At 58.4% G+C, this 20,217-nt stretch overlaps 1 protein-coding gene across 2 annotated transcripts in view; it reads left to right on the forward strand.

Moving 5' to 3' along the window:
• DOCK2 (dedicator of cytokinesis 2) overlaps window positions 1–19,563 on the forward strand; it is a 395,036-nt gene extending 375,473 nt beyond the window's left edge. Inside the window, exons 45-52 of one of the 2 annotated variants that reach the window (XM_066273230.1) lie at window positions 5,240–5,416; window positions 7,068–7,151; window positions 10,306–10,443; window positions 11,701–11,828; window positions 12,568–12,739; window positions 14,217–14,337; window positions 18,107–18,249; window positions 18,993–19,563. In XM_066273230.1, the coding sequence (XP_066129327.1) occupies window positions 5,240–5,416; window positions 7,068–7,151; window positions 10,306–10,443; window positions 11,701–11,828; window positions 12,568–12,739; window positions 14,217–14,337; window positions 18,107–18,249; window positions 18,993–19,055 (1,026 nt within the window). In that variant the 3' untranslated portion in view covers window positions 19,056–19,563. The remainder of the gene's footprint in view (window positions 1–5,239; window positions 5,417–7,067; window positions 7,152–10,305; window positions 10,444–11,700; window positions 11,829–12,567; window positions 12,740–14,216; window positions 14,338–18,106; window positions 18,250–18,992) is intronic. The other variant, XM_066273231.1, reaches the window with a different exon arrangement.
• Window positions 19,564–20,217: the final 654 nt, after the last annotated feature.

The raw sequence follows: 20,217 nt of genomic DNA on the forward strand, positions 1-20,217 counted from the left end.
CCCATTGTACAGATGAAGGAGCTGAGTGAGTTTGTGGGTTGTTCAGAGTTTGTGAATGAGGTGGGTTTGACTCGAACCTCAGGTGCCCAGACTGGATTCCCTCTCCCCTCCTTGAGCGTGGCCCCATCCCACCAACAATAAGCGGTGCCCCAGAAAGAGAGAACCCGTCCACGCCCTTCCTCCTGGGACACATTGATGCCGGGTAAGCTTGGCGAGCGTCCCGGGCACAGTGTCCAGGGCTTCACCACACTGTCCCATGCAATACAAAACCCTGTGAAGTATGTGCTGTTATTAATCCCATCTTCGAGGTGAAGAATTAGAAACTTGCTACCACTCTGTAGCCTCAACCCAACGGCCCTGGCTGCGACCTCTCCTCCAGTGGTGCTCAGCAAGGTGCCTCCTGTCCGTCAGTGTCCCCAGGGGACTGTGGGCAACTGAGGGAGCCCCAGCCTGCAGCCCATTCCCTTCCACCGCTGCCCTTCTCCTCAAAGCACCTGCCGCTTCCTAATACACTACCTAATGTGCCTGCGCGTTGCGTCTAATATCAAGGACATTACATATACTATAACATATTAAAATATACACTCTACTATCATATGGGCTCCAGGAAGGCAGATTGTTGTCTGTCTTGTCCCTTGCCGTATCTCCAAGTTCAGAGAGTAGTCCCAGACCCATAATTGGTGCTCCAGAATGTCTGTTAAGTAAAGCTGTATCAATCCATCAAGATACTGACACCCCGAATGGCTAAACCTGTCACCTTATTTTATGGGCTCAGGATTCTGAAGTTAGGGAAGAAACAGTCAACATTTTTGTTTCGCACCTTTTATCCCGATACCTTCTGATGGAAAGGTTTGGGAAAATCTCCAAACGGAGTAGATTTATCTCGAACAGCCTCCCTCGGCCGAGTTACCCAGAATGTCAGAACATCACAGATGCCGCGGGTTTAGTCCCGCTGAGCGAGTTCCCGGCATTCGTTTCTGCGGTCCGTGAACTGGTGTCTTGTTTGGTTTCTTTCTGTCATGGATCGTCATGACGACAGGACTCTTTGTACAGAGAGGCGTTTTCTGATGGGATTCAAGGTCAGGTGCTGCTTAGTGAAGGTTCTTTCTTGTTCTTGGCCCCGAGAGCATGCAGTCCGTGTACAACCATCCCTGATCTGGGGCCGGAGACCCAAAGCCAACCCGGTCCTTGACACACTCTATGGTGTTGGGCAAACACTGGGTGACTCTGGGCCTTGGCTCTCATCATCTGTAAGGTGGAGATTGAAAACCTGTGACATTTCAGAGCTGAGAGCCGCTCTAGAGCTCATTTAGTCCATGAGCTACAAATCCAAATACCTTTGGAGCTCGGGGGGAAAAATGGAAGTAAGACAGTCACATTAAAACAATGTTTGTTTGTTTGTTTTTTACAGAGACAGAGAGAGTCAGAGAGAGGGATAGATAGGGACAGACAGACAGGAATGGAGAGAGATGAGAAGCATCAATCATCAGTTTTTCGTTGCAACACCTTAGTTGTTCATTGATTGCTTTCTCATATGTGCCTTGACTGTGGGCCTTCAGCAGACCGAGTAACCCCCTACTCAAGCCAGCGACCTTGGGTCCATGCTGGTGAGCTTTGCTCAACCCAGATGAGCCCTTGCTCAAACTGGCGACCTCGGGGTCTCGAACCTGGGTCCTTCCACATCCCAGTCCGACGCTCTATCCACTGCGCCACCACCTGGTCAGGCTAAAACAATGTTGGAGGGCGTGGGGGTTGGAAGTGCGGGCAACCTCTCTCCAATGGAAGTGCATTTTTAAAACTCACGTGCAGTCTGAAGAGTAGACCGCTCCAGGCCCGGCTTGGACGACAGACCTCCAGCCTGCTGTCCCCTCCTGGTTCTTGTCCGTCCCCACTCTTTTGTACCTGAAGAAACTGAGACCCAGTCATGGGACGTGAGCTGCCAGCGCCATCGGTGGCAGAAGCGAGACGCAGCAGTAATGCCTGTCGTGTGCACCTCACGGTGTCCCTAAGAGGATTTGGCTTAAGAAGGTGGCGTGGGTGACATGCCTTTGAAGACGAGGGAACACCACTGACGGCGAGGGATTAGTGTCACTTCGTCTTCCAACTGGTGCTCTCACCCCTTTAAAACTGTCCCCAAAGTGTTTTCCGCTGATAACTCCCTTTCCCCTTGCGGCAGCTTGGACAAGGGTTGTATGTAGCACACCTAACTGCCCACGGGGAGCTGGGACTCAGCCTCAGAAAGAAACCAGAGGCCTCAGGGGGATGGGACCCGTTGGCCAGTTTGAGGCTAGTTTGGTAGCATGGCTTGGTCTGAATGTGGTTGAAGCCCACTTTTGGAACTGGGAATACCACGTTCTCTCCCCAGTCCTGCCATCGCCCGCCCCTGGGCACGTGACTTAACCTGTCGTTGGGGGGAATTCAATGGGAGCTTGTGTGTGTCACGCCCAGCATGGGCTGGCTCATATGAGGCAGTTGATAAATGGAGCCATCTGTTGTCGAGAATATTGTGCTATATATATAAGGGCGGGCAAAGTAGGCTTATGGTTGTTATACTACTAAGTAATAAATAATATAAAAATAAACTCTGTTTTCCTATACTCACAACTGTAAACCTAGTTTCGCCCACCCCTGAATACACACACTCACACACACACCCACACTCACACACACACACACACATCTGCTCTATGAACTACATATGCTGTCTACAAAGGACCGTGGGTGTCAACCAAAGGAATTATCATCCTCATCCTCGGCTCCTGATGGCTATAATGAGGTTAAAGACTTGGAGACTCAAAAATAGCTTCAGAAACGAGGAGGAAAGCCGATCAATAGGACTTTCCATTTTTAATAACTCTCCCTAAACTCTGCATCTTTCAAGCGTGCTGGGCCGTGGTTGAAATCTGGGTGCATACTGTGCCGGGCTCAGTTTAAGGGACAGAGGTGGATTTTCCTCAGAACTCAGTCTAGACTGCGCACCTCCTACAGCCCCGCAGGGTCGGTCTGTGCGCTCGACAGAAACAGGACCCTGGCTGCAGCTCGTGGCACAAGGACGCAGCCCCTGCCAGCCTGCACAGTTCATGTATGTGCGTGTGTGTGTGCGTGTGTGTGTGTGCATGTGCAAGTGGGAAAAAAAAGAGTGACAGTGACCAGAGAGAGCCTACTCCCGGGGTCTCCTTGCTGCAGAGAGCAGCCATCTTTAAAAATGACAGCAAATAAGGACCAGGGCTGAGGAAGCTGGGATTTCACAGGGATTTCAGGAAATGATTGAAAAAGACCAGGATGGCTCTAGAGCAGAGGTCCCCAAACTATGGCCTGCGGGACGCATGCGGCCCCCTGAGGCCATTTATCCGCCCCCCCCCCCCGCACTTCCGGAAGGGGCACGTCTTTCATTGGTGGTCAGTGAGAGGAGCATAGTTCCCATTGAAATACTGGTCAGTTTGTTGATTTAAATTTACTTGTTCTTTATTTTAAATATTGTATTTGTTCCCGTTTTGTTTTTTTACTTTAAAGTAAGATATGTGCAGTGTGCATAGGGATTTGTTCATAGTTTTTTTTATAGTTCGGCCCTCCAACTGTCTGAGGGACAGTGAACTGGCCCCCTGTGTAAAAAGTTTGGGGACCCCTGTTCTAGAGGCTGCTTCCACCCTTCTCCAACAGCCGGTACTTATCATTCCTAGCAGGTGACATTCTGTAAAAGAATTCTGCCGAGTCAAGTGTCATATTATCTCAACTGGTCTCGCTCTCTGCTCGGGGAGGCAGCCGCCCCTGCCCGAGAGCCTTCCCTTGTGAGGTCCTCCGCTGTTCTCAGTCCTAACGCCGGCAGGAAGGGGTAACCATAGCCACCAGCCCTTCTCCGAGCAGGCTTCCTCGGCCTCATTTCTCCAATGAGCCCCCCGAGGCTCAGAGAGATTAGGAAACTTGCTCCAGGTCGCAGAGCCAGGAAAAGGCTGCGGGGCTGGGACTTGCACTCGGTGTTAATTTGTTCAGTGGAGTGCGGAGGTCAGCTAACTCTGGCCAGCGGGCCGGCTATCGCCTGCCACCTGTTTTTGCGAGTTATTTCACTGGAACAACCACGCGTGTGCGTTCATTTTCACATTGCACGGAGGTGCTTTCTCCCTACGATAACAGGCTTACGTGGTGGCAATGATGTCTGGCCTGCAAAGCCAGAAACATTCCCTCCCTGGCTCTTTTACAGAACTGGTTCGCAGACCCTCGCTTGGTGTTTTGGCTTCAGATTCCATTCTCTTTCTTGGGGAGCCTCGGCTGTACAGTTAGCCTCCGATGGCTTCTCGTTTCTGTCACTCTCCAAGGGTGTTCGGAGAGAGGCATTTCCTTTGATCTTCCCAACCAAAGTGAATCTCCCTGGGAGCAGGTCCCCACCCCCTTCTTGTGCAACAACCAGTTTTCGGGCGGCCAGCTGCTCTGACCTGTCTGCTCACAGCCCACACGCAGTAGGTACATAAACAGTGCCAGATGGGGCGCATCGGAGCACGTCTCACCCGGGCAACAAGAAGAGAAACCTCCCCAGTGCACACCCAGCCTCCGAAACCCCAGCAGATGCCTGGCTCATCCTGAGCCCTGCCCCCACCTCCCCAGGGAGATCCCTCCCGGCCACACAGGAAGGCAGCCTGCCCCTCCCCAGGCGGCAGGCAGCCCCCGGAGCTCACTAATTACAGAAGCCTGCTACAGTCCCTCGGGGAGCGCTGCCTCATTTAAATTCCAACCTCAAATGAAATCAATACCAACGAGCGAGCTCCCGGGTCTGTTTTTTTTTTTTTTTTTTCATTTTTTCATTTTTCTGAAGCTGGAAACGGGGAGAGACAGCCAGACAGACTCCCGCATGCGCCTGACCGGGATCCACCCGGCACGCCCACCAGGGGCGATGCTCTGCCCACCAGGGGGCGATGCTCTGCCCATCCTGGGCGCCGCCATATTGCGACCAGAGCCACTCTAGCACCTGAGGCAGAAGCCACAGAGCCATCCCCAGCGCCCGGGCCATCTCCGCTCCAATGGAGCCCTGGCTGCGGGAGGGGAAGAGAGAGACAGAGAGGAAAGCGCGGCGGAGGGGTGGAGAAGCAAATGGGCGCTTCTCCTGTGTGCCCTGGCCGGGAATCGAACCCGGGTCCTCCGCACGCTAGGCCGACGCTCTACCGCTGAGCCAACCGGCCAGGGCCCGGGTCTGTTTTTAAAGCATCCCGCTAAGGCCTGTTCTCTTTGCTGCTCTCCTTTTCAACAGACCACGATCAGCCCTCTGGAGAACGCCATTGAAACCATGTCCACGGCCAACGAGAAGATCCTGATGATGATAAACCAGTACCAGGGCGACGAGAGCCTGCCCATCAACCCCCTGTCCATGCTCCTGAACGGGATCGTGGACCCGGCCGTCATGGGAGGGTTCGCCAAGTATGAGAAGGTGAGGGCCTCGCTGTCCAGGCGCTGGGGGGGGCAGCAGAGCAGTGGCCGCAGGGCCTGGGGGCGGACACAGCTGCACCTGGCTCATCTGTCTGCGGCTGTTTGCCCCTAAAGGAGGGACATCTCAGCTTGTGTGTGTCTCATTCACCGTCCAGAGGTCCTACATCCTCCCTGCCATCTCCTCCCCCCCCCCCCCAGTGCCACACTGAGCTGCGGTAGGAGGAGCAGGGGTCACAGGGGCCCCTCAGTTCACTGGATGTTTCCAGGCGCCTCTGTCAATCGAGGGCTCTGGGATGACCGGTGACCAGATGACCGTAAGCCAGACCACTGAAGTAGAGGGACCATGAATCAAAGCACATGATCTGATATGTCTTCTAAAAAGGGAAAGAAATGAAACCCAGAATCTGTGCAAATACAGACGGGATTGAAGGCCAGTTCCGAAAGGAGAGCTATAAGTTAGATATCCAGAAATCTTCTTACATTGGAGTCACAGATTGTGAGCCTCCTGGTAGCAAAGGCAAACAGGGGAAAAGCCATGATATCAGCGAGTCACATGATTCACTGGGGGAAAATAGCAGTTTCTCAGTAGGTGGGCTTAGCTTTTCCTGGCAAGGTAATTGAATAGAAAGCCTGCACTTGGTTTTTACCTATCGTACGTTATAGGAGACACTAAGGAAACAAGGGACTCCTCATTGTGAACCTCGCAGTGAACCCCCTGTTCTCTCCTCTACCCCAGCCATTGATGTCATTGATGTAAAACTAAGACAACACAGTAACAGAATTCACAGTAACTCCTATTACCTACCCAACAGCCACCCTCGGATACCCCACGTAGTCATCACTGGGAAGCCTTTATTCAGCCCTGAGGGCTGACAAGGTACATCTGTATGTGTGCGTGTGCGCACACTAAGGACACGGGCCACCAGGGCCACACGCAGTGAGGGAGGGGGTGAGGTGAGCTGGGGGCGATGCTCTCGAACTTAGGACATGAATCAGAATCCTCATAGTGCTTTTTAACTAACACGCGTGCCTCCACCCAGGTTCTGAGTCCGTAGGTCTGGGTGGGTCCCAGGAATTGGCATCTTTGACATGGTCCCAAGGGATGTCTTGATGCTATGATCTGGGGACCCATCCCCCACTTCGAGAACTACTCCCCTGGGCCCATCCCCAGTGGGTGCTGATCGGAGCCTCCAAGAAGAGACAGCAGTGTAGGGCACTGCAGGTCCTTGCACCGTCAAACCCTTGCGACCTGTTCGCTGCCCCTCAGTGCCAGAGAGATGGGTTAGAGCAGTGGTCCCCAATCCCCAGGCCATGGATCGGTACCGGTCCGTGGGTCATTTGGTACCAGTCCGCAGAGAAAGAATAAATAACTTACATTATTTCCGTTTTATTTATATTTAAGTCTGAACGATGTTTTATTTTTAAAAAATGACCAGATTCCCTCTGTTACATCCGTCTAAGACTCACTCTTGACACTTGTCTCGGTCATGTGATACATTTATCCGTCCCACCCTAAGGGCCCGTCCATGAAAATATCTTCTGACATTAAACTGGTCCGTGGCCCAAAAAAGGTTGGGGACCACTGGGTTAGAGGGGCCACACCAAATGAAGAGAAAACCGTAAATGTCTGTCCGTCCGCCCCCCCCCCCCAGGCCTTCTTCACTGAAGAGTACACCAGGGACCACCCTGAGGACCAGGACAAGCTGAGCCGCCTCAAGGACCTGATTGCCTGGCAGGTGAGGCAGAGCCCAACCGGGGAGCCCGCCCTCCCTCCTGTCCTCCCGAACCCCCTGTGCGCTCGCCCCCAGCTAGCCTCTGGCTGCCACGGTCCAATTCCATGTGTCCTCCTGTCCTCTGGCCTTCTCCCGACAACTGCAGCTGCCTGAGCAAGCCCGTCCTGGAACCTGGACTTGGGCCGCCGCACCCTTGGGTGCTGCCTGGGGGCCAGGCAGCGGTGCCATGCTGTGTGTGGCTTAGACTGTTCATTGGTTGTTGAATTCAGGAGGTGCCCCCCTCCCCCCGGCAGTGAGACCGAAATGAAAGGCAGGACCCCCAACCCACCACCGCCTCCACCCCACACCCAGCACGTGCCAATCAGACAACAGAACTGCCGCCCCGCCCCTCCTCGTAAGGCCGACTTGGTCTGTTGCAGATATGCTCAGATGCAGATCATCGGGTTTTGGAAATAACGGAGGCCTCTGGTTAGTTTTCGGTCAAAGGGCCGGAAGACTGGAGGCCTGGTCCTCTGGTCGCCTGCCCCTTCTTGGTGTCCTCCGGTTTCCCCTACTCCCTCTACCTTGCACCCCGGCCCTTCCCTCAGGCTCTGCTCCGGCCTCACTCCTCCCCCTGTGCCCAGGTCTCTTTCTCCCTCTCTTAGAAGTTCCTTGCCTCTCTCGGCACCCCACTCCCATCTTCTCCTCTCTCTGCTTCCCTCCTCCTTCCCCCTCCTGTTTCTGGCTCTCTCCCCTGTGTTTTCTCTCCTCCTCCTCACCCCCCCTCTCTCCCACTCCCTAGGGAAGGAACACTCCACCAGACCCCCTCCCCCAGGGGCTTTAAAGGGCCAGGCTCCTCCAGGCCCGCTGCAGCCCGCTCCCCACACCCCTCCCTGCTCTCAGGGCCCACCCGACACCCAGCACCCTGCGGTGGGGGCGTCCTCCGAGGGCACAGGGGCAGAGGGAGGGTCTGTGGCTGCCCGCTCTCCCTCCCTCCTTACCCATAACCACGCAGAGAGAAGCGATAACCACGCAGAGAGAAGCGAGCTATTGTGGTGGGGAGTCCTTGTGACTTCGGGGAGACGAGGGATGGGGAAACACTGGGTGCTGCCTCTCTTCTTAAAATAAGGCTCCTAACTCAGGTCCTTCTCTGCCTCTGCCAGTTTATGTCAAGTGAGGCTTTGTGGGGGGGGGGGCACCCAGCACTGTGCAGACAGGCTCTGCTGAAGGCACGTGGCGTGTCTTTCTCTCCCTTCCTACCTCGTGCCCCCTGGGAAACCCACACATCCCCAAGGTCCCGGCCTTCCAAGGTCATCACGCCCTTTATTCCTTGAGTCGTGAGGTCCCACCTCTCTCCCAACTTGGGGAGCAGGAAGGCCAGGCTTGGACTGGTTTCCTTTCTTCTGTGAATTCTGGGGTGGCCCCAGGGTGGGCTCACATGTCACACAAGTTTGGGTGGTAGTTTGGTGTCATTCTCAATCCACGTCACTGCTCAGGGTCCCTGCACTGGGCACCGTTTATCGCCTGGTAGCGGAGACTCCATGCTGTGTCCTCTGCACCCAAAGCCTGAATCTCGGGCTCAGAGCGCAGCCAACAGCAGGCTGCGTCTTCTAAGGGTGTTCTACCAAAGTCTTGGAGCCAGTGGAGGGGCACTGCAAAGCAGTAAGGAGACCTGAACGCATGTATCAATAGTAGAGTTTATAGCTTCTAAAAGCCATTGGCAAGGCCTCTTCAGACAGTGCCCCCTTAGCGGCCACCCTCTCCCCAGCCCGTCCTCCATCTCCTCCCCTTGCCACTGTGGTCCGGAGGCCCACTCCACTGGGCCGCGTCCCTCCCACCCAGGGCCCATGGCATCCTAACTATGGGCACCTAACCCCAAAGATGCTGCCCTGCTCGTGTGTCACACACATCGCCACCCTCTCCAGTGTCACACACAACAAGGAGCTCTTCCTCGGTCATTCCGTTCCAGTCGTCCTTCCGGTCTACACTGTAGAGCCCCTGCTGCATGTCAGGCCACAGGGACACGGTGCCACACAGCGCTGGCCTGCTTGCTACTCTTCCTCAGAGATGGGCAGGTCTAACTGCTCCTGGCACCGCCTTCCAACCTGCCCCTTGGTGTTCCGCCTTCCGACTGCCTAGCCTTCCCAGGGTTCCCAGTCCCGAGCCCCTGCGGGCCTCCTGGGGAGACCAGCCCCTCTGGTCCCTGCTCGCTCCTCTGGTCTAGAAGGCCCGTTGTCGCCCTCCACCCGCCTTTCCCCCGTGTTGTGGGTCAGTCTCATCGATCTCCTAGTTTCCCTGAAGGTTTCTTTTCTCCTTCGCCTGGTTGTTTGGGGGGGGGGGGGGAGGGAGGCAAGGCCAAGAGAAGGAGGCAGAAACGTCTTCCCTCACCAATCACGGAATCCTCATCTTTCTTCTTCAGAACAACCCGTATATCTACCTCTTTACGCCCTCATTTCGCTTCTCCGGGGTCATGGTACTGTCTCTGCTCTTCCTCCTCGTCGTGGCCACTGTGGCTGTCCTTGTGTCTAATGTTTAGATAGTACCCGTTGACCCCCTTTGCAGGTGAGGATCGTCTATAACTCTCGTGTCAGTCATCTCCTCCTCCCCCATCTCCTCCATCATTTCTCGACATCCCCTTTTGGCTGGTGACATCCACGATACTGACTCCCATTTCATGCTCCGGCAGCCACATAGGTACAGGTGGATCGTACACGTTATCAGACAAGGCTGTGCCCACCCACCCGCCCCTCACCCCGTTCCCTTTAGGCCCCTCCCTCTGCCATCTCCAAGCTTCTGACACCCGCACTTTCCCTTTGGCATCGCCAAGAGCTTCTTGGACAAGGCTTTGATTTGAATCAGCACAGCAGTGCCCTCCACTCTGGTCCACAGGCCACCCCTCTGATCCCACAGGGCGGAGACTTTCCAAACAGACAGACTCTAGTGGGGGTCCCGCCCTCCTGTGGGGGCAAGAACAGGGGCAGCTCTTTCTCCCTTGCCCACAGCAAACCCACAGTTGCAGCTCTCCTGGTTTCCAGGGCTGGGGACCCTGGGGGAAGTCTCAGGGCGACCTGAACACTCTGGACACCTTCTAAGCAGGGAGAGGACTTCCACCCCTGTGTGGGCTCGATCCAAGTGGAAGCCCGGTGCCCAGCTCACTGTCCACCCCCGCTCTCCCCAGATCCCCTTCCTGGGAGCTGGCATTAAGATCCACGAGAAGCGCGTGTCGGAAAACCTGCGGCCCTTCCACGACCGGATGGAGGAGTGTTTCAAGAACCTGAAAGTGAAGGTGGAGAAGGAGTATGGTGTCAGAGAGATGGTACGTTGGTCCCTGGGGACGGGCGGGGTGGGATGGGGGAGTGGGCCGGGGGATGATGCCGGGGCCCTGAGAACAAGGACTTGAGGGAGCTGCCAATTCCAGGGAACCCACCTGTAAACTCTGAAGTCCCCCCCCCCCAGACAGACACCAGTTGTCAACTGGACCCATAGCACTCAAGGGACTGTGCTAACGACAAGAACTACGTGGATGAAGCACCTACTAGGTGCCTTGTCTGATCTAAGCACTTGACATCTACTAGGTCACTTATTTCTCGCAATAAGCCTGTGAGGTGGGAATGATTTTTAACCCTTTGTATCCCTCCTGGAGGCTCAGAGATGCTAAGTAACTGGCCAAAGGCTACATAGCAGGTGCGTGCAGGTCACACTTTGCAGTGGGCTCTGCTGCACCAATAAGCTCCGAGGCCTAAAGAGGCCCCTGCGCTGGTACTCATAGGAACGTCTCCTTTACCCTCTTCCCCCGAAAGTGGCTTCATCGAACGTCCACCCAGATGGGAGAACTCAGGACCAGAGAGGGGAAGTGAGTTACCGGAAATGTAGACGTGAGCCCGGGTCCTTCTTCTGGTACAAGGGCTGTCCCCTGAGTCAGGTTTCTCCTCCAACACTCCCTGCCTGACACCCCAGTGCAACCCTGGCGTCAGCTGTCAGCGTCAGGTCAAAGTTCACAGGGGAAGGGCAAAGTCCGCAAGAATTCCCGCACAGACCAGGACCAGCCAAATAAAGAGACACCCAGGGCGAGGTCCAGGAAGGTCCCAGATGAGTGCCATCTACCCGGTTGGCACGTGGATGTAGGTTACCTTCCTGGAAAGCTCACCTGAGCCTAAGCACCCAGAGCTTTCATTGGCGGTTCATCGCAAAGACATGATTGGATGAATCATCGGTCATGTGACTGAAACCCACCTCCCGCCCACCATCCCTCCAGGGAATCTGAGCTGGTTGGTATTTGTTGGCTCAAATCCCCAGCCTTGGTCATTCTGGCCTGCTCTGCCCCATCCTGAGTCTTCTCATTAGCATAAACGGCCACAAATAACAAACATACTCCTGTCACTGGAAAATTGCAGGGACTTAGAGATCAGCTCCCCTGAACCAGGAATAAAGTCCAGCCTGGACACCGACAGCCTGGAGGATGCCCTGCCCCGCCCAGGAGGAGGAGGAGGGGCGGCAGGAAGAGGGAGGCGCAGAGCCCAGCTCCCCACTAACTGTGGGCCCGCTGCTAACCCTCCTGGTCTCCCACCCGCAGCCCGACTTTGAGGACCGGCGCGTGGGCCGCCCCCGGTCGATGCTGCGCTCCTACCGGCAGATGTCCATCATCTCCATGGCTTCCATGAACTCGGACTGCAGCACCCCCAGCAAGACCACCTCGGAGAGGTCAGTCCCTGCCCCGCCCCCCCCCCCCCCCCCCGCGAAGCTCCTCCTTCCGCCCCAGGGCGGCCCTTCCACCTGGTTTCCACCATTGCACAGCCCCCTGGGAGGCTGCCCTCCCAGTGCCCTCATCAAAGGGCCCTTGGAGACCTGAGAGGGCGGGGCTCTTCCTGAGATCCTGCGGGAGGGGCCCACATCCCGCAGAACCCCGCAGGCATGGAACCTGCCTTCGTCTGGAGTCTTATCTGCTCTGCCAGGGGCTGCCCCAGCTCCCCAGCTCCTCCTCCTGCACGCCCCTTCCTGCTCCCCCAGGCCCAGCTCTACCACCCTAACAATAGACACTGTGACCTGAGCACTCTCCAGGGGCCAGGAGTGTGCGGAGGGGTCCTCAAACCTCATTCAGGGTCCCTCTGCAAGGTCGCTGCCAACCCCCCCCCCCCCCCGTTTTCCGAAAAGGAAATATCGACTGAGAGAGGTTGAGTGATGTGCCCAACATCGTTCAGCTAAAAAGGGGCCATGCCTGGATTTGAATCCACACCCATACTTCTAACCGGCTTTCTCTTCTCACCGCTGGGCTTCCTTTGTATTCTGAATGTTTGCCAGCTAAGCAAGTGGCTCCTCAAACCCTGCCAGATCTACCTCCCGACCCCTTGGCAACAGGACAGCGCAGTCAGCCTGGTGCCTGCACTGCGGTCCCGCTGAGGCTCTAACTGCAGTCTCCACTGCTGTCACTCTTGCCCTTCAGCTTCGACCTAGACATAGCTTCCCCCAAGACCCCGAAAGCGGAGCAGGAAGAGCCCATCTTCCCGGGGAGCACCCTGCCAGAGGTGAAGCTACGGAGGTCCAAGAAGCGAGCCAAGCGGAGCAGCGTGGTGTTCGCGGACGAGAAGGCGGCGGCCGGGTCGGACCTGAAGCGGGTGAGTGGCCGGGAGGTATGCCTCTGTCCCCCTGTGAGTGGCCGGGAGGTATGCCTCTGTCCCCCTCTGTCCCTCTCTGAGTGGCCTTCGCCAGCCTGCCGCACGCCAGGAGAGTAGCCCTCCCTGTGCTGGGCCAGGTGTTGCTACCTCTCCTGCCCTCGGTCTCCGGGCCCTGGGCCACTCTAACCCCTGACATCTCAGACTCCCGAAGTCCCTCCCTCCCTGTCACGGGGGGGCCCAGCCAGGGATACGGAGATCGAAACCGCACTGCCCTGACTGAGAGACTTTTCTCTTATACATTAATAATTATTTAATATGAGACTTGGTGCCACTGGGTTCACATCCTAGCTTACCCCTGAAAGAGAGGTTTATGGAAGATGTCTGGGAGCCGAGGAGGGTACCAGGTGGAAGGACAGGGGCCAGCTGAGATGCCCTCCAGTGAAGAAAGGGTCCCAGCATCCCTATAGCCCTCAGAGGCGACTCTCGTCAGGGGAGAAGGCTGGAAATAAGATTTCTGTATTTCATAATTCTGGAGGGCATCATTCACATGATAGTATAAATCAGTGATTTTCAACCTGTGTGCCGGAACACACGGGTACGCTGCAAGAATTTTCTTTTTTTTTTCTTTGTATTTTTCCGAAGCTGGAAACGGGGAGAGACAGACAGACTCCCGCATGCGCCCAACCGGGATCCACCCAGCACGCCCACCAGGGGCGATGCTCTGCCCCTCCGGGGCGTTGCTCTGTTGCGACCAGAGCCACTCTAGCGCCTGGGGCAGAGGCCAAGGAGCCATCCCCAGCGCCTGGGCCATCTTTGCTCTAATGGAGCCTCGGCTGCGGGAAGGGAAGAGAGAGACAGAGAGGAAGGAGAGGGGGAGGGTGGAGAAGCAGATGGGCGCTTCTCCTGTGTGCCCTGGCCGGGAATCGAACCTGGGACTTATGCATGCCAGGCCGACGCTCTACCACTGAGCCAACCGGCCAGGGCCGTGCAAGAATTTTTAAAAGTTACAATAGCTGACTATCTAGTCAGGGCACTGACCTCTTCTGCCTTAGACTGTCAATTAAAACAATGACAGCAGCCAGTGTAACGAGGTCCGTCCTGTGTGAATGAATCAAAATTAGACCTATTTTTTTTTCTTGTCAGAGCGGCAAAAAATATATATTTTTGGTGCACCACCAAATTTTAGTAATGAGTTGATGTGTGGCACGAGATGGGAAAGGTTGAAAATCGCTGATCTCAGTGCCCTCCCCCCAGGAGTTGTGTAATATGCCACCTGGGCAGTTGTGTGCGGAAGGCTGGCACAGACTGACACAAAACAGAATCAGTGAACTTGGGGCTGGGTCCACAGCTGCCTTGCCACGCCCTCAGCCCTAGCTATTCAGGCGGAGAGCTGCCTCATGCTAAGACTCTGTGATGTGTGCGTGTGCGTGTGTGTGCGTGTGTGTGTGTGTGTGTGTGTGTGTGTGCACGCATTCAGCTTTCCAGGAAGCACGAGTTCATGAGTGACACGAACCTGTCGGAGCACGCGGCTGTCCCCCCCAGGGCCTCCGTCCTCTCTCAGATGAGCTTCGCCAGCCAGTCCATGCCCACCATCCCAGGTACGCAGCCTGCCGCCACCAGCATGGGGTGGAGAGGTCGTCCGGGCCCTCCGCCTGGGGCGGGTGGGGAACGGCTGTCTACACAGCCAAGTGGACCAGGCCCCCTGGGGGCAAAAGACTCCGCTCAGAGCCGCCCTGTCCTCTGAGCTGTCCCCACACCCAGCTGGCTCTGCCGGGAGCCGCTGTGCCTCTGGACCTCAGGATTCGCTGGAAACGTCTGCATCGCACCAGGCGTCCCCAAGGGCCAGAAGTTGGTCCCTAGTGTGTCCCCAAGCTCCGTGTTTTCTTTTGGGGGGGCCTGGAAGACCACTTCTGGAAATTCCCCACCGTCGCAGAGCGTGTGATGCGTGGGTGCTGTCCATTCCTGCCCGTCCCCCCTCACTCCCTCGCTGTCCGGCGAGGAGTCAGCACACAGACGACCCTTCCTAGGGCATCGTGGGGACCCTGAGGCCCGAGCTGGGGAGGTGGCACGTCTAAGAGCATGTGGTCTGCCACGCAGCAGTCTCCAGTGTCTGCCTCTCTGTGCCAGGGGCTAGGGCAGAGAGGACGAGACAGACCGCGCTGCTGGCAGGACGCGGCAGGCGGACCTCCGTGAAGACACCTGCTGTCTCCCCTGTGCCGTACAGTGCGGGGCCCTGGGCTGACCGCTTCTCCTGTTACTTCATTTACACCCTGCGTCCACCTGTGACGCAGATGATGTCACAGCCCCACTGTGCGGATGAGGAACCGGGCACTGAGAATGCCAGTCTCCTGCCTGTCACCAGCTAGTAACGCGGAGGCTGGGCTCAGACTCGGGCCCCTGCCCCTGCCCGCTTCAGCCTGCCCGAGAGCGTCCACCAGGAGGGGCGTCTGCCTAGCACCCGTCTGTCACTCGTATCCTCCACGTGAGCCACACAGCACTCCGGCCAGTGTCTAAATCGAGGGTCAGCAGGCAGCCGATTTTTCCAGGCTGTGTGACTACGAGCAGAGGGTGTGACCTCCACCTGCCGCACTGGCCTTCAGGGTTCTTAGTGTCAGAAGGTGACAGTCATGTCCACTGAGGAAGTCAGGGCTTTTCTCTCACCTCAGCCCCCACGCGGCCAGCCCAGAAGCCCTCGGAGGAGGCTTTAATGGGGCCAGGTGGCCCTTCACTGTCTGTGGGGCTTGACAGGCCTCACCCAAGGGGACAGCCTCCACCGCCCTGCACATCACGACATGGCCCCTGCCTCCTGCCTGTTCTCCTCCGATTCTGTCCCCTCCCTGTCTCCCGTCTGCCTCCCCCACGTCTCCCTTCCTGTCCCTGGGGTGTCACCTGTCCCTCCCCCACTCACACCCGCTCTCTGCTCCCCTCCCAGCCCTCATGCTCTCCGTGCTGGGGTGGCACCTGTCCCCACCCCCGCTCACACCCGCTCTCTGCTCCCCTCCCAGCCCTCACACTCTCCGTGCTGGGGTGTTACCTGTTCCCCCACTCACACCCGCTCTCTGCTCCCCTCCCAGCCCTCACACTCTCCGTGCTGGGGTGTCACCTGTCCCTCCCCCCACTCACACCCGCTCTCTGCTCCCCTCCCAGCCCTCACACTCTCCGTGCTGGGGTGTCACCTGTCCCCTCCCCCACTCACACCCGCTCTCTGCTCCCCTCCCAGCCCTCACACTCTCCGTGCTGGGGTGTCACCTGTCCCCTCCCCCACTCACACCCGCTCTCTGCTCCCCTCCCAGCCCTCACGCTCTCCGTGCTGGGGTGTCACCTGTCCCCTCCCCCTCCCCGCTCACACCCGCTCTCTGCTCCCTCCCAGCCCTCACGCTCTCCGTGCTGGGGTGTCACCTGTCCCCTCCCCCTCCCCGCTCACACCCGCTCTCTGCTCCCCTCCCAGCCCTCACACTCTCCGTGCTGGGGTGTCACCTGTCCCCTCCCCCTCCCCGCTCACACCCGCTCTCTGCTCCCTCCCAGCCCTCACACTCTCCGTGCTGGGGTGTCACTTGTCCCTTCCCCCACTCACACCCGCTCTCTGCTCCCCTCCCAGCCCTCACACTCTCCGTGCTGGGGTGTCACCTGTCCCTTCCCCCACTCACATTCGCTCTCTGCTCCCCTCCCAGCCCTCACGCTCTCCATGCTGGGGTGTCACCTGTCCCCGCCCCCACTCACACCCGCTCTCTGCTCCCCTCCCAGCCCTCACACTCCCTGTGCTGGGGTGTCACCTGTCCCCTCCCCCACTCACACCCGCTCTCTGCTCCCTCCCAGCCCTCACGCTCTCCGTGCTGGGGTGTCACCTGTCCCCTCCCCCTCCCCGCTCACACCCGCTCTCTGCTCCCTCCCAGCCCTCACGCTGTCCGTGCTGGGGTGTCACCTGTCCCCTCCCCCTCCCCGCTCACACCCGCTCTCTGCTCCCCTCCCAGCCCTCATGCTCTCCGTGCTGGGGTGTCACCTGTCCCCTCCCCCGCTCACACCCGCTCTCTGCTCCCCTCCCAGCCCTCACACTCTCCGTGCTGGGGTGTCACCTGTCCGCTCCCCACTCACACCCGCTCTCTGCTCCCCTCCCAGCCCTCACACTCTCCGTGCTGGGGTGTCACCTGTCCCTTCCCCCACTCACACCCGCTCTCTGCTCCCCTCCCAGCCCTCACACTCTCCGTGCTGGGGTGTCACCTGTCCCTTCCCCCACTCACATTCGCTCTCTGCTCCCCTCCCAGCCCTCACGCTCTCCATGCTGGGGTGTCACCTGTCCCCGCCCCCACTCACACCCGCTCTCTGCTCCCCTCCCAGCCCTCACACTCCCTGTGCTGGGGTGTCACCTGTCCCCTCCCCCACTCACACCCGCTCTCTGCTCCCTCCCAGCCCTCACGCTCTCCGTGCTGGGGTGTCACCTGTCCCCTCCCCCACTCACACCCGCTCTCTGCTCCCCTCCCAGCCCTCACGCTCTCCGTGCTGGGGTGTCACCTGTCCCCTCCCCCTCCCCGCTCACACCCGCTCTCTGCTCCCTCCCAGCCCTCACGCTCTCCGTGCTGGGGTGTCACCTGTCCCCTCCCCCTCCCCGCTCACACCCGCTCTCTGCTCCCCTCCCAGCCCTCATGCTCTCCGTGCTGGGGTGTCACCTGTCCCCTCCCCCGCTCACACCCGCTCTCTGCTCCCCTCCCAGCCCTCACACTCTCCGTGCTGGGGTGTCACCTGTCCGCTCCCCACTCACACCCGCTCTCTGCTCCCCTCCCAGCCCTCACACTCTCCGTGCTGGGGTGTCACCTGTCCCTTCCCCCACTCACACCCGCTCTCTGCTCCCCTCCCAACCCTCACACTCTCCGTGCTGGGGTGTCACCTGTCCCCGCCCCCGCTCACACCCGCTCTCTGCTCCCCTCCCAGCCCTCACACTCCCTGTGCTGGGGTGTCACTTGTCCCTTCCCCCACTCACACCCGCTCTCTGCTCCCCTCCCAGCCCTCACACTCTCCGTGCTGGGGTGTCACCTGTCCCTCCCCCCACTCACACCCGCTCTCTGCTCCCCTCCCAGCCCTCACACTCTCCGTGCTGGGGTGTCACCTGTCCCCTCCCCCACTCACACCCGCTCTCTGCTCCCTCCCAGCCCTCACACTCTCCATGCTGGGGTGTCACCTGTCCCCTCCCCCACTCACACCCGCTCTCTGCTCCCCTCCCAGCCCTCACGCTCTCCCTGCTGGGGTGTCACCTGTCCCCTCCCCCTCCCCGCTCACACCCGCTCTCTGCTCCCTCCCAGCCCTCACACTCCCTGTGCTGGGGTGTCACTTGTCCCTTCCCCCACTCACACCCGCTCTCTGCTCCCCTCCCAGCCCTCACGCTGTCCGTGGCAGGTGTTCCAGGAACCGAGGATGGCAACTCATCCCCCCGCCTCAGCCAGACCTTCCTCCCTCTCTCAGAAGGCGACAAGAAGACACTCAAACGGAAGAAAGTGAATCAGTTCTTCAAGACGATGGTGAGGACCAGACAGGCAGAAGGATGGGGCAGGGAGGGGGGAGGGGGAGAGGGGGGAGAGGGAGAGGGCGGAGAGAGGAGAAATGGTGTGTGTGTGTGTGTGGTCCCCAGGCAGGCAGGCTCGGGCCCCAAGGGCCAGGACACTGGCCAGGTTCTCTTCCCGAGCCCTGGTCACTCTGACCCCAGGGATATGCACGCTCCTGGGGTTCAGACCCCACGGCTGTCCTGTCCCCCAATTGCCCTTTGGTGTGCCCATCAGAGCCGTACCAGCAGCTGTCTGTGGAGTTGAAGGTGCTTTGTAATTTGGGGGAAGAGCAAGTTAGTTGCGGAGCCCCGGCTGTTCAAGTGCACCTGCTGTTGGTACACGTCGGTCTTTACTCAAGGTGGAGAAGGAGCCGTTAGCACTTCCTGTCAGAGCTCTGCTTCTGTGGTAACGCGAGCTCCCTGCACGTGCAGGAGTCCGGCCGTGCTAACCACCTCGCTCCCTCCTGGCGAGGGTTTCCTAGGCTCCCGGAGTTAGGTACGCAATGTGCCCGAGTTCACTCGCTCCATGAAATGCCAAAGCCTGTGCTCTGACCACTGTGCAGTACAGCCTGTCTGGCCACACGCAGGGTCACTGTGGCGCACGCTCGCTGGGCTGTGGGCAGAGGTCCATGGAGGGGCCCTCGCCACGGGGACCGGGATCCCCGCTTTGGCACAGATCCCATCTTGAGGTTTGGCTCTTTCTTCTCTTCCCCCAAAAAGCTGGCAAGCAAATCGGCTGAGGAGGGCAAGCAGCCCCCCGACCCGCTGTCCTCCGACCTGTGAGACGCTCCTGACCAGGGCTGTGCGTGGGGTCCGGGCAGAGGGGCTCCGCACGAAGAGACGGCGGCACGGACGTTGCTGCCTCGGCGAGCAGGGAGTCCTCCTGTCACCTGCCTGCACCCAGACAGAGGATCGGGCGACCCCGGCCCCAGACCAGAGCGGTGACAGACCAGCGTGACCAGGGCGGTGACCCGGGTGGCAGGGGACACCCCACCGGACTCCCCGCAGCACGGGAAACAGACGTGAACGCCATCTCCACCACGCTCTCCCCCGCGTCCTCGGCGCATCTCCGTGTCACCCAGGCTCTCAGGCGCGAGGAGCTGTATTTCTGTTTTGTTTTCTCAGTCCTCGCCCTTCCATAGAAAAGCCTCTTAAATATTCTTTTATTTTATTTTTGGTTAACAGTTTTGTACTTTACATGTTTTTTTAATACAACAGCCAGCCTTTTTTCTAGCTTGTCCTCTCCAAAGCGTTGGTTGCCATTTCCTATTGACAATAAACGTGGTCCCATGTCTCAGATGAGCCAGTGTTGCCTCATTCTGAATTCAGCTGAATGCCTGAGGCCCAGGACCGGGCAGTACCCCCCACCCTGGAGACAGGCAGGAAGGCAGGAGGGCCTGGGACCTGCGGAGACGTGAAGGGGCCTGGGTCCAGCCCGTCCCAAAGGGAAATCTGCCCTCCTTGCTCCTGCCAGCCCCAGGAATCTTACCCACGACTCCGGTTCCTTAGGGGCTGGAGGCTGGGGTAAAGCGATGCTGGAAACGTCTTCCAGAATCTGCACTTGTGGGCGGCTCCATGTGCATTTCTCCCCTCTGGAAAGATGGCAGAACCTCCCAGCCCAAGGCTGGAGAGTTAGGAGGAGAGGCGGAGGTCTAGTGGGCGGATGGTCTCGCCTTTGGCTTTGTCACCGGGTCAGAAGCAATAGCTTTTTCTTGGACAAATTACCAGGCTCCTCAGATGAGGCCCAAGGGAGGCAAGCAGCTGTCCTGGCAGGAAAAGAAAAGATGGGGACAGAGGGCCACCCCCTCGGCCTGCGGGCCGCTCTGGGGGCAGGGGTCTTGGCCAGAGGCCGAGGACTCACTTGGAGAGGAAACTTGACACTGGGTGGACTTTGAGTGCGTGGCAATGTGGGGCTCAGAGCTCGAGCCATCGAGAGACTGGGGGT

The sequence above is a fragment of the Saccopteryx bilineata genome, chromosome 4 (genome assembly GCF_036850765.1).
Source record: "Saccopteryx bilineata isolate mSacBil1 chromosome 4, mSacBil1_pri_phased_curated, whole genome shotgun sequence".
Classification (NCBI taxonomy): domain Eukaryota; kingdom Metazoa; phylum Chordata; class Mammalia; order Chiroptera; family Emballonuridae; genus Saccopteryx; species Saccopteryx bilineata.